The sequence below is a fragment of the Apodemus sylvaticus genome, chromosome 1 (genome assembly GCF_947179515.1).
Source record: "Apodemus sylvaticus chromosome 1, mApoSyl1.1, whole genome shotgun sequence".
Classification (NCBI taxonomy): Eukaryota; Metazoa; Chordata; class Mammalia; order Rodentia; family Muridae; genus Apodemus; species Apodemus sylvaticus.
In genome coordinates, this window is record NC_067472.1 from 193,091,815 (window position 1) to 193,106,652 (window position 14,838).

At 37.4% G+C, this 14,838-nt stretch overlaps 1 protein-coding gene across 2 annotated transcripts in view; it reads right to left on the reverse strand.

Annotated features, from left to right (window-relative positions):
* Positions 1-7,261: 7,261 nt before the first annotated feature.
* Positions 7,262-14,838, reverse strand: part of LOC127674804 (probable alcohol sulfotransferase) — a 41,208-nt gene continuing 33,631 nt past the window's right edge. The window contains exons 5-6 of one of the 2 annotated variants that reach the window (XM_052170539.1): positions 11,339-11,516; positions 7,262-7,420 (exon numbers count right to left, since the gene is read on the reverse strand). In XM_052170539.1, the coding sequence (XP_052026499.1) occupies positions 7,308-7,420; positions 11,339-11,516 (291 nt within the window). In that variant the 3' untranslated portion in view covers positions 7,262-7,307. The remainder of the gene's footprint in view (positions 7,421-11,338; positions 11,517-14,838) is intronic. The other variant, XM_052170546.1, reaches the window with a different exon arrangement.

Below are 14,838 nucleotides of genomic sequence, written 5' to 3' on the forward strand. Positions count from 1 at the left end.
TGTCCTAAATAAACTCCATTCTATAGTATACAAACAATTGTGTGGTACTTCAGAGGGAAGGGATGTCTTGGCATGGGCCTACTGAGGCATCCTCATCCCCAACACCTCACAACATACCCCATATAACATATTCTCTTCCTCTTTATCTTTTTATAATCTCATTTGTGCCTTGTGACTTGGATCTAGAAACTCTCTAGGTTTGCATTCCACCGCAGCTACCACAAGAGATCAACACGTGCTAGCTCAGATATGGTAAGCCCCCATTCCTTCACTTCTGCATGGTCCCAGGGCAGAGTTCTTGAGCTTGGAGCTTCCACTGTGTTTTCCTTGAGGATGGAAAAATTAAAGCTACTTCAGCCTCAGCACTGGCTGTAGTCCTGTTGTAATGCTTATCTTACTGGTTTTTCTTTTCACTTGCTGCCCTTCCTGATCTGCTCCGTAGCTCTGCTCCTTTCACCCTAAAAACTGGGTCCATGGCACTTGTGACCTGCCAGAGGCCTTGTCTGTTACATTTGACACAGTCAAATGGGCCTTTGCTGACCACTCAGTTCCATATTACCTGATACCTGAGTGTGGAATCTCACAAACACACAATGGGCATATTAATTGATAAAGAATTTCTCCAGCCAACAGAAGATCCTCTAATTTCCCGATAGGGCCTGGACAGCTTTATTCTGGGGATTACGTTGTGGACATTTCACAGCCAATGGTCCTTATGAACTGCCTCCTAGTTGACATATGAGATAAAACATCTACTCTTGGGTGACCATACTCCTAGAAGGCTTCTCTCGCTCCCCTCCCCCTCTGGGATCTTGCAGCTCTTTAAGAAACCCCTAGGCCTCTGATAAGGAAGCTTTGACAGTAAGTCTGGGACTTACTGTGTAGCTAGTAGTGGGCTTTCGTGAAGACTTAGGCCTCTAACCTGTCAGACATTTTTGGATATTGAATTATTTTTGGGGTGCCAGTATGAGTAATCCAATAACACCCTAATGTGTACTTCGATGTCTTTGAATGTGGATTTTAAGGGACCTTTACACATACTGCCAACAGTCTGGTAAATGGAAAAAGTCCCTATGGCCAAACATTTACCTATCCATGATCCCACACCCCTCACCTTTCCTCTTGGCCTGCATGTTCACTTTGAGTCACCTAAACCTGCCTGGGAAAAAATGATAACCAACAGATTGGGAAAGGATCTTTGCCAAGCCTACATCTGATGGAGGACTAATATGTAATATATACAAAGAACTCAAAAAGTTAGACACTTGAGAACCAAATAACCCTATTAAAAACTGGATACAATGCTAAAGAAAGAATTCTCAACTGAGGAATACCAAATGGCTGAGAAGCACATGAAGAAATGTTCAACATCCTTAGTCATCATGGAAATGCAAATCAAAACAATCCTGAGTTTCCACCTCATACCAATCAGAATGGCTAAGCACAAAAACTCAGGTGTCAGCAGATGCTGGTGAGGATGTAGGAAAGAGGAACCCTCCTTGTCTATTGGTGGGATTGTAAACTTTTACAACAGGTCTGGAAATCAGTCTGGAAGTTACTCAGAAAATCTGACATAGCACTACCTAAGAATCCACCTATACACCTACTGGACATGTTCCCAAAACATGCTCCAACGTGTAATTAGAACACATGGGCCACTATGTTCATAGCAGCCTTATGTATAATAGCCAGAAGCTGGAGAGAACTCAGATGTCCTTCAAAAGTGGAATGGATACTGAAAAATGTGGCACATTTGCACAAACAATTACTACTTATCTATTAAAAACTACCCAATCATGAAATTCTTAGGCAAATGGCTAGTTTATTAGAAAATGTTTATAATTCCACTTTCAATCAACTTAGAAATATTTTATGCCTACCATTTTATCTGTATAATTTTCCATGAAATAGTAAATTTTAACATTTCTGTATATATTTCCCCAATTTTATCAGAAATATTTCCATGTAAATCTTCAATTTTATCAGAAAACGTTTATAATTCCACTGTCAGTCAACTTAGAAATGTTTTCTACCTACCATTTATCTGTGTAATTTTCCATGATAATCTTTATTTTTAACATATTATTCTATATTTTTCTACAATTTTATCAGAAATATTTTCCACATAAATTTTTAATTCTATCATAAAACAATTCTACTTCCTTTTCAATTAATTTAGTAATATTTTCATATCTACCATTTTACTCTTTAATTTTTTATGAAAATTGTCAATTTTAACCTCTTTTTCTTTTTCCAATTTTATAAAAATATTTTACATGTAAATCTTCAATTTTATCATAAAATGTTTTTACTTCATTTTTCAATAAAAAATTTCCAATTAAAAAAAACCCTGATGAATTCATGAAATTCTCAGGAAAATGGATGGAACTAGAAAATATCATGCTGAGTGACATAATCCAAACACATAAGAACACACAGGATATACACTCACTGAAAATTGAATATTAGATCAGAAACTTGGAATACCCAGGATGTAATTCACATGAGGCTCTAGAACAAGGAAGACCAAAGTGTGGATACTTTGGTTCTTATATGGCGAAACAAAATTCTAATGGTCAGTGTAACAGAGACAAAGTATGGAGCAGGGACTGAAGAAAAGACAGTATAGATACGGCCCAACCTGGGTATCTATCCTATATACAGTTAGCAATCCCAGACACTATTGTGGAGGTCAACAAGTTCTTGCTGACAGGAACCTGATATATCTATCTCCTGAAAGGCTCTGCCAGTTCCTGACAAATACAGAGGTGGATGATCTCAACCAAAAATTGGACTGAGAACAAAGTCCAAAATGGGGGCGCTTGAGAAAGGACCCAAGGAGCTGAATGGGTTTCAGCCCCATAGGAAGAATAACAATATGAAGCAACAAGTACCTCCAGAGCTCCCATGTATTAAACTACTAACTAAAGAGTAACCATGGGTCCAGTTGCATATGTAGGAGAGGATGGCCTGGAGAGACCCTTGGTCTGTGAATTCTTGTTGCCCCAATGTAGGGGAATACCAGGACATTGTAATGAGCATAGGTGGGATAATGACCTGGGTGAGGGGGGATGGGATAGGGAGGTTATGGTGGGGAAACAAGGAAAGAGCATAACATTTCAAATGTAAATAAGGAAAATATCAACAGAGGAGTGGATACCGAATATGTGGTACATTTTCACACTGTAATACTAAACATCTAAACATCTATACTCAACACAATTAGAGAATCTGGAGGAAATGGACAGTTTCCTAGACAGATATCCAACACCAAAACTAAATCAGGATCAAATAGATCAACTAAACAGTCCCATAAGACCTGAAGAAATAAAAAGGGTCATAGAAAGTCTCCCAACCAAAAAAAAAAAAAAAAAAAAAAAAAAAAAAAAAGCACAGGAATAGATGGCTTCAGTGCAGAGTTCTATCAGACCTTCATAGAAGACCTAACACCAATACTCTTCAAACTATTCCACAAAATAGAAACAGAAGGAACTCTACCAAACTCATTCTATGAAGCCACAATTACGCTGATACCAAAACCACACAAAGATCCAAAAAAGAAAGAGAACTTCAGGCCAATTTCTCTTATGAATATTGATGCAAAAATACTTAATAAAATTCTTGCCAACCGAATCCAAGAACACATCAAAATGATCATCCAACATGATCAAGTAGGCTTCATCCCAGGGATGTAGGGATGGTTCAATATAAGGAAATCCATCAATGCAATCCACTACATAAACAAACTCAAAGAAAAAAACATATGATCATCTCATTAGATGCAGAAAAAGCATTTGACAAAATTTAGCATCCTTTCATGCTAAAAGTCTTGGAAAGAACAGGAATTCAAGGCCCATACCTAAACATCATTAAAGCAATATACAGCAAACCGGTAGCCAACATCAAACTAAATGGACAGAAACTTGAAGCAATCCCACTAAAATCAGGGCCTCGACAAGGCTGTCCTCTCTCTCCATATCTTGATACAAATTGGGGATACAAATTTGAAAGGAAGAAGTCAAATTATCACTATTTGCAGATGACATGATAGTCTACTTAAGTGGCCTGAAAACCTCCACCAGAGAACTCCTACATCTGATAAACAACTTCAGCAAAGTGGCTGGTTATAAAATCAAGTCAAGCAAATCAGTATACTTCCTATACTCAAAGGATAAGCAGGCTGAGAAAGAAGTTAGGGAAATGATACCCTTCAAAATAGCCACAAACAATATAAAGTATCTTGGTGTGACTCCAACCAAACAAGTGAAAGATCTACACAATAAGAACTTCAGGTCTCTGAAGAAGGAAATCGAAGAAGACCTCAGAAAAATGGAAAAATCTGCCATGCTCGTGGATTGGCAGGATTAATATAGTTAAAATGGCCATCTTGCCAAAAGTGATCTACAGATTCAATGCAATCCCCATCAAAATCCCAACTCAGTTCTTCACAGAGTTAGAAAAAGCAATTCTCAAATTCATCTGGAACAACAAAAAACCCAGGAGAGCTAAAACTATTCTCAACAACAAAAGAAATTGTGGGGGAATCAGTATCCCTGACTTCAAGCAATACTACAGAGCAATAGTGTTAAAAACTGCATGGTATTGGCACAGTGACAGACAAGTGGACCAATGGAATAGAATTGAAGATCCAGAAATGAATCCACACACCTATGGTCACTTGATCTTCGACAAAGGAGCCAAAAACATCCAGTGGAAAAAAGATAGCCTTTTCAACAACGGTGCTGGATCAATTGAAGGTCAGCATGCAGAAGAATGCGAATTGATCCATTCTTATCTCCATGTACTAAACTTCACTCCATGTGGATCAAGGACCTCCATGTAAATCCAGACACACTGAAACTAATAGAAAAGAAACTGGGGAAGACCCTTGAGGACATGGGCACAGGGGAAATGTTCCTGAACAGATAACCAATAGCTTATGCTTTAAGATCAAGAATTGACAAATGGGACCTCATAAAATTACAAAGTTTCTGTAAGGCAAAGGACAACGTTAAAAGGACAAAACGGCAACCATCAAATTGGGAAAGGATATTCACCAACCCTACATCTGATAGAGGGCTAATATCCAATATATACAAAGAACTCAAGAAGTTAGACCCCAAGGAACCAAATAACCCTATTAAAAAATTGGGTACAGATCTTAACAAAGAATTTTCACCTGAAGAAATTCGGATGGCCGAGAGGCACCTTAAGAAGTGTTCAACATCATTCGTCATTAGGGAAATGCAGATCAAAACCTCCCTGAGATTTCACCTTACACCAGTCAGAATGGCTAAGGTCAAAAACTAAGGAGACAGCAGGTGTTGGCGAGGATGTGGAGAAAGAGGAACACACCTCCACTGCTGGTGGGGCTGTAAGATGGTACAACCACTGTGGAAATCAGTCTGGAGGTTCCTCAGAAAATAGGACATGAGACTTCCGGAGGACCCTGTTATACCTCTCCTGGGCATATACCCAAAGGATTCCCTGGCATGCCATAAAGACACATGCTCCATTATGTTCATAGCAGCCTTATTTATAATAGCCAGAAGCTGGAAAGGACACAGATGCCCCTCAAAGGAGGAATGGATACAGAAAATGTGGTATATTTACACAATGGAATACTACTCAGCAATTAGAAACAATGAATTCACAAAATTTTTAGGCAAATGGTTTGATCTGGAAAATATCATCCTAAGTGAGGTAGCCCAATCACAAATGAATCCACATGGAATGCAATCTCTGATAAGTGGATATTAATTAACCCAGAAGCCCTGAATACCCAAGGCACAAATTGCATAACAAATGACTCCCATGTAGAAGTATGGAGAGGCTCCTGATCCTGTAAAGGATTGATCTAGCATGGGAAGGGAATATAAGGACAGAGAAAAAGGAGGGAGGTTTATGGCACATATGGGGAGGGGGCATCCGAGAAAGGGGAAATCATTTGGAATGTAAACAAAGAATATAGAAAATAAAAATATATAAAAAAAATAATGGCTTCATGAAATTCATGGACAAATGAATGTATCTCGAAAATATCATCCAGAGTGAGGTAAGTCAGTCACAAAAGAATACACATGGTATGCACTCACTGATCAGTGGATATTAGCCATTCCATATACAGTCTCCAAACCAGAAACTATTGTGGATGTAGGAAGGTGCTTGCTGACAGGAGTCTGATATGGCTGTATTCTGAAAGGCTTTAACAGAGTGTGACAAATACTGAGGCAGATGCTTGCAGTCAGCCATTGGATTGAGTGCTGGGTCCCTGATGAAGGAATTGTAGAAGGCACTGAAGATGCTGAGGGAGGTTTTCAGCTCCATGTAGGGAGCCAAAGAGTCAACAGGAAAGACACCCCTAGAGCTATCAGGGTCTGGACCACCAACCAAAGAGTACACATAGAAGGACCCATGGCTCAGGCTCCATATGTGGCAGAAGATGGCCTTGTTGGCATCTGTGGGATAACTGGCCCTTAGGCCTGAAAGTGTTCCATACCCCAGGGTAGTGGAATGCCAGGGCAGGGAGAGAGGAGTGGGTGGGTGGTTATGCAAGCACCCTTGTAGAGGCATGGGGAGAGGTATGGATTAGAGGGATTCTAAAGGGGACACCTGGAAAGGAGAAACCTTTGAAATGTAAATTAAGAAAATATCCATAAAAAGGATATACATACATGCTTCTTCAGCAAATAATCAAGTTGGTATTCCTGCAAAGTATGGTAAGTACACAAATTCTGAGTAATATTTATTTTCATAGCATTGCATTCATAAACTTTTGCCATGTTAGACCTCAGTTAATAAATTCCCAAATAAGCAACTAATTTAAATGAAAATAAAATGTTTTAAAGCTGGAATTCTTTGAAGTAAATTGGAATTTGGTGACAATATATAACAAAACAGTAATAAAAGTAGCAAATATTTGATGACTCAAGACTCCATGATTCTAGGCTGAGGGATGACTCTCAAAAGTGGAGAGATTAATAGTGCTGCATTGATTAGGTAGAGGTCCTAAGATCAGTTCCTAGGACCCAAAGCAGAAAGTTTACAGCTACATGCAGTTGCATATACCTCAGAATAAATACACTATTCAGCCCTCTGAAGGCACTACAAACAGAAATGTATACACACCACCACCACTACCACAATCACCACCTGTTGCTACTACTAGTATTAGTAACACTATGTTTAAAAAAAATCATCAACACAATTCTACAACAGGATTTATTCTATAACCACACTCAGTTATACAGATACTGAAAATAGGAACAATAAACATCAGTGTTTATATATTTAAAAGTTTTGAAAACTTATTCCCATGGGAACATCCCTGGAGGGAAACCAGCCATTTTCTCCTGGAATACTTTATCAAAGACTTCAGCTTGGGCCACCGTGAAGTGATTCTTCCAGTCCCCAGTTGTACCTAGAAAATGTGAAGCAGCTACATAGGTGACTTAATAATGGTCATAACACTGCTCTAGCTCCTGTCATCAAATGCTCTAACACAAAGTTATTAAATCAAACTACCACTTTGTGCATAAACCTCATTAAGCCCTGAAATCTTATATACAGACTTCTCCCTCTGTGGAAATTATATCCCATCTTTTCCTCTCCCTACCTATATGCTACACAATCTGACAGCAGCAACACTGGCTTGACTTTTTATATATCTAGATTATTGCTGCTTCCCATCAAACATGTTCCCATCACGCTAACCAACTCAACAGTGTTTATCAAGAGCAATGATCCTAACGAACTTCAATTGTTCTGTCTACATTTTAGTATTTACTTATAGAAGTTCTTCAGTGTAGGCTAGCAACTTTTAATTAATATCTTAAAATACTTTCTACTTATGTTTATATGTGGATTCACTTGAGTGTTGCAGATATACTCAGTTATGAGCAGCATTTCAGGTGTCTTGATCTTCCCAGTAGATATAAGGGAACCAACCACTCCCAGCTGAGAACATTGCAGGACTTCTCTTTCACTCACTCATAGTGTTTTGTGATGCATGAAGATCTGTATAATACCAGTTCCTGTCCTTTGCAGCACTGTATCCTCTGACCATACATTGGTTTTCACCACTCCATTCCAGACGGTCTTTAGTTTGAGCCTTAGAAATTGTCCAACTATTCATGGTGTGTTGCGTCTTCCTACGCGGGAGAGGGCTACTATCTTTCATATAATTACATCTTGCTCTTTGTCTCCTTATTAATCACATTGTAACCTTCTCTTTATATCTTTCCTCCATTTACCTCTCAGCTGGTGCCACCCTTGCTTTATGTCCTAGCTGTGGCATTGCCAAGTGTTCCATGCATTTCTGCTTTGAATATACACACAGAATATGCATCTAAAATATTTAAAAAGAAAGTGTTTCTGAATTTACTAAATGTTTCATTTTGCAAAGAGTGCGAGACATGTAGGTTATACTGAGTGTGGGATATTTTCTTAAGTATTTGTAAATGAATACTCGAGAAAGGTAGAGGCATGACTTCTATTTTGCTGATGGTGAAAAATTAGTCTTTGAGATGTTACCCAGTGTGATAGTGATGGATGTGTATTGAATCCAAAATATTGTCAATAGAAGTCATGCTTTTTTAATCACATTACTTTCTTTCTATACCATCACATGAGTTAATTTAAATTTAGCCAGGTCTACATTAAAGAAAATTTGGAGAATTCATAAAAATATAAACCACTGATACAGTATAATCAAATAATACAACATTAATTGATATAAGTATAAAAGTGGCTAATAATATGGGTATCTATTAATATTCATTGCTACTCTCAGGTTCCTTATTTTCTTCATTATTAGAACATATTATCTTATTGTTTTCCACAGCATACCTGGATCCTGATAAGCTAGTCCAGAGAGAGCTTGTATTATAAGAAACTCAACAAATCTGAAATGTCTTCTCAATGAAATAAATCAGTACATCTGAGAAAACCACCTCTTTGGAGGTACACAAATGGAGTTCTAATTCAGCTATGTCAAAATTCTGTGCAGCTTGTAAAAGTACATTTATTTTCATTCCTACTTTCCAAAAATATTTCCAAACTCTTGTGTGTCAGATGGTAGGATAACCTTAACAAGTGGTGTTTGTGTGGGAGTGTATGGGAATTCCAGGGTTGGAAGGCAGGGGAAGGTGGGGGAGAACTCTCAAAGAGGCAGGGGAGGGGGGGTAGAATTAGGGGGTTTCAGAGGGCAGACCTGGAAATGAGATAACATTTGGAATGTAAATAAGGAAAATAACCATCAAAATAGAAAAAAATTACAAAAAGAAAGAAAAGGAACTTCCTCATAGTTCTTAAGACTAGAGTTCTCACACCAGGGTGTTGTCTAGATTTTTATCTTTGTTTTTTTTTTGTTTGTTTGTTTGTTTTGTTTTGTTTTGTTTTGCTTTGTTTTGACTGCAGATGGCCTGCTTCTTTTCTGTCCTTAGGTCATCTTCCCTTTGTGTCTCTGATTAACATCTTCTGAAGATACCAGTTAAAATGATTAATGACCCAAGTATTGTAACCAGTAAACATACACTGTGAAGTAATGAGGACTGGGACTTTTGAGGTTTGCCAGAAGATATTTCCTACACATGTCTTGATTGTGTAATTGCATTCATGAATTTCCTGTCAACCAAACAGTGGCTGAATGAGGGTGAATAGATGTATTTCCTGCAGTGTCTAACTATGGACTTACAATGACTATAATTGCATTTGGAAAAGGATTACTTGGAGGTTAAATCCAGAGTCATCTTACCGACTTGTCTGATTGTGTCTCTAGGGTAAAGCTGACAGAGCAGTTCTACAGGGGCAATAAAAGATATTTTACTTGTGTATTAAGAGAAGAACCATTAAAGGATATGGGAAAATAGGTGTAATGAATTCCTCCTGGATAAGGCAAGCCTCACACTTAATATAGCTTTTTAAGCTTTATGATTTAGGGAATTCGGTTATTTATTGGTAAATAATGAAATTGGTTTTAGTCTTTTTCTTAGATTTTCTTATCATTTATAATTAAAATTGTCACCAATATGATAGAGGAATTGAGAAGACAAATATTATCTTTATATACTTTTACTTTCAAAATTGTTTCCAGACATATCCATTTTATCACCCTCTATAAAGAAGTAATGAAGCAAGTGGGTAGTGGGATTAAATACAATCTGGTAACTACTTTGACTTCATTTCATCTGTGAAAACTCCTGATATCCTTATATTGTTACTATCTTAATCTCACTCTCTGGGGTTGAGGAGGTCTGAATGTAAAGTGTGAAACATTTTAATTATTGGTAAAAGGAAATTAAACCCATAAATCTTGACTTTATTCATTTATATCCATGTTTTTATTAATTGTTAAATATCTGATGACTGACACCTTTTATCTTCCCCTCTGAGTTCCATCTATCATTACCTAATTAGATCTGGGTGAGGTACAAGGTTTGACTCATTTTGGCAAAGTCACTCCTTAACTGTACATTTATGAAACCACACAGACAATCTGCTTCCAGATTAGAGAGAGGTGACACTGGAAAGGAGAGGATTGAAATTCCTCTTCTAGGAGATATAATTCTGAAAGATGAAAGGGGTCATGAAATTAAAGTAGCATAAACTTGACAAATAGTATGTATATTTGGAAGAGATTCAAACTAAATGTGGTCTCATACTAGAATAATCTTACTGCAAAAGCAGAAATAATAGTTGTCCTTATAGAATTTTGTTTAAATTCTCTTCCATCTGCTCTGATATTTTTCTGCTAAATCTGTTCCTTGTCATGTCCTTATTCTTTTGCTATTAACAGAGCTACTTCATTCCTTTAAGTATTTAATGACATGGACTTATGTTCATATACTTTTTTACCTTGACAAGTATCATCAGATTTTAAAACTAGAGAATTTTCTAGTCCTTTTGAGGGTCTACTCTTGGCCTGTTCAGCATCTTTCCCAGCTGTTAATGTAATTTTTATGGTTCTATGGTTATCACCTAAGATAAATCTTTGGTCTACTGCAATACATTTTTTTTTTATATTTTAGAGTTGACAATTATGTTACAGGGAACTTTGCAATGCCTTATAGTAACATGAATATTTTACTCATTTTTTCTTCATTGAAGTTATTAGATATGACCATATCCAATCCCAAGAAATCTCTCAGAATAAATCAACCTTTCAGAGTGTCTGAAGCCCACATCTTGTCCATAAAAAGATTCTCCTCTAATGACTATGAGAAGCTATCAGTGATGAACACTGAGTCTCACCGTATTGCCAACAACCTCTTAGAGATTCATTGGCACCACAACTCTTTCACATGTTCTGACATATTCTGGAGGTAGATAATCTCTTTACCTTTTCTCATAAGGTTTATGTCATTAGTACTGAAATCATTCTTGGCAAGACTAAAATTGGACATGTTGTTTTCTTTCATGGCTTGGAAGGAGCTGTACTTGAGGACCATTTCCAGTTCATCTGGCCCTAATTTTTTCCCTAGGAAGTCACAGATCTTCTTTATGGTTCCCTTTGTATCCTAAAAGAAGATGAAACAGAAATGAGGATTATAAACAAAGATCACTGAGAGAACAGGTGCAAAGAAGGGATCTGTAGATTGGGGGTGAGAAAAGGGATATGCAGAAAAGGCATCAGAAAACGAGAGAGGATGAATGGGGTTTGGACAAGAAAAGGCAATGGAACAAAGGGAGGAAGGGCTCACACATACATTTATATATTGATTGGGCTTGCCATGTGGCTTATCTCTGGTCCCTAAAAGACAGAGTCTGTGGTTTCATTTCAGGGTAGAGAAAATATTAGACACAGTGTCTCATAGAATTGAGCCTTCACAGGACCATCTCCTCTCATTGATGTCCGAAATGGTTGTCTTCTATATATTTAGCTGGATCAGAGGGTCCCTCCATGTGTACTCTTTGGTTCATGGTTAAGTCCCTAAGATTGGTGTAGGTACTGGTTGGTACATATTATTGTTCCTTCTGCGGAGCTGCACACCTCTTCAGCTATTTGAGCAGCACTTGAGCTGCTCCATTGGAGAAACTATTCTCTTTCTATTGGTTGGCTGTGAGCCATGGATGTTTTAATCCACTTTCTGATAAGGATCAAAGTATCCACACTTTTGTCTTGATCTTGAGCTTCATGTGGTCTGTGAGTTCTATCTTGAGTATTCTGAGCTTTTAGGCTAATATCCACTTATCAGTGATTGCATACCATGTGTTTTGCTTTGTGATTGTGTTACCTCTCTCAGGATGATAGTTTTTAGCTCCATCCATTTGCTTAAGAATTTCATGAATTCATTGTTTTTAATAGCTGAGTAGTACTCCTTGGGTACATGTACCAAATTTTCTGTATCCATGCATCTCTTGAGTAACATCTGGCTTCATTCCTGCTTCTAGCTCTTATAAATAACGCTGCTTTGAACATAGTGGAGCCTGTGTCTTTATTACAGGTTGGAGTATCTTCTGGGTATATGCCCAGGAGTAGTATAGCTGGCTCCTCAGGTAGAGCTATGTCCAATTTTCTGAGGAACTCCCCAAAATGATTGCCAGAATGGTTTTACCAGCTTGCAGTCACACCAGCAATGGAAGAGTGTTCATCTTTTTTTCACATCCTCTCCAGAATTTGTTGTCCCTGAGTTTTTTTTTAATTTTTTGTTTTTGCTTTTGTTTTTTGAGACAGGGTTTCTGCGTGTAGCCCTGGCTGTCCTGGAACTCACTCTGTAGATCAGGCTGACCTTGGACTCAGAAATCTGTCTGCTTCTGCTTCCCAAGTGCTGGGATTAAAGGCATGTGACACCACTGCTCAGCCATCCCCCGAGTTTTTGATCTTGGCCATTCTGACTGGTGTGAGGTAGAATATCAGGCTTATTTTGATTTACATTTCCCTGATTATTAAGAATGTTGAACATTTCTTTAGGTGTTTCTGAGCCATCTGTTACTCCTCAGTTGAGAATTTTTTATTTACCTCTGTACCTATTTTTAATTGGGTTATTTGGTTTTCTGGAGTCTAACTTCTGGAATTCTTTGTTTATATTGAATATTAGTCCTCTGCTGGAAGTAGGATTGGTAAAGATCTTTTCACAATCTGTTGGTGGATGTTTTGTCCTATTACCAGTGTCCTTTGCCTTACAAAAGCTTTGTAATTTTATGAGGTCCCATTTGTCAATTCTTGATCTTAGAGCATAAGATATTGGTGTTCTGTTTAGCAAATTTTCCCCTGTGTCCATGTGCTCCAGGTTCATAAAAGCAATATAAAGAAAACCAGTAAACAACATCAAACTAAATGGAGAGAAACTTGAAGCAATTCTACTGAAATCAGGGACTAGTCAAGGCTGTCCACTCTCCCTCTACCTATTCAATCTAGTACTCAATGTCCTAGCCAGAACAATTAGGCAAGAATAGAAGGTCAAAGGATTATAATTGGAAAGGAAGAAGACAAACTGTCACTATTTGCACATGATATGATATGATAGTATACTTAAGTGACCCTAAAAATTCCACCAGAGAACTCATAAACCTGCTAAACAACTTCAGCAAAGTGGATGGATATAAAAATGAACTCAAACAAATAAGTAGCCTTCCTATTCTTAAAGTATAAAAAGGCTGAGAAAGAATTTAGCGAAATGACATCCTTCACAATAGCCACAAATGATATAAAAAACTTGATGTGACTCTAATCAAGCAAGTGAAAGATCTGTATGACAAGATTTTCAAGTTGCTGAAGAAAGAAATTAAAGATCTCAGAAAGCCAGGCAGTGGCGGTGCACAATTTTATTCCCAGCACTTAGGAGGGAGAGACAGGCAGATTTCTGAGTCTGAGACAGCTTGGTCTTAAAAGTGAGTTCCAGGATAGCCAGGGTTACACAAAGAAACCCTGTTTTGGAAAAAATAAGATCTCAGAAGATGGAAAGTTCTCTCATGCACATGGATTGGTAGGGCTAATATAGTAAAAATGACCATCTTGCCTAAAGTAATCTAGAGATCTACTGCAATCCCTATCAAAATTTGAACTCAATTCTTCATAGAGTCAGAATGAGCAATTTCAAAATTTATCTAGAATAACAAAAAACCCAGGATAGCAAAAAGTATACTTAAGAATAAAAGAACTTCTGGTGGACTCCACATCCCTGACATCAAGCTATACTACAGAGCAATAGTGATAAAAACTGCATGATGTTGGCACAGGGACTGGCAGGTAGATCAATGGAATAGAAATGAAGACCCAGAAATGAACCCTCCCACCTATGGTCACTTGATCTTTGACAAAGGAACTAAAACAATTCACTGGATAAAAGACAGCATTTTCAACAAATGGTGCTGAGTCAACTGCCAGTCAAAATGTAGAAGGATGCAAATTGATCGATTCTTATTTCCCTGTACAAAGCTCTAGTCCAAGTAGATCAACACCCTCCACATAAAACAAGATACACTGAATCTAATAGATTTTATCTTTTTCCTTTTTTAAAAAAATTATGTTCTTTTATTTAAAAAGGAAGTAAAAGCATTTTATGATTAAATTGAATATTTATGTGGATAAGATTTCTGATAAAATAGAAGAGATATATCAAAAAACATGTTAAATTTCACAATTCATGGACAATTAAAGAGTAAAGTGGTAGACTTTAAGAAAACTGCTAAATTAATTGAAAAATAATATAGAAATATTTTATGATAGAATTGAAGATTAATGTGTTAAAACTGTGCCTCACTATGGAGTTTTGTCTTTGTGGATGGAACTTGCTTTGGAGACCAATATACTTTAAGCTCGCAGAGATCCAAGATCCATCTATCTGGCTTTTTCCTTACAAGTGCTGGGATTGAAAGTATGTACAACCACTCCTAATG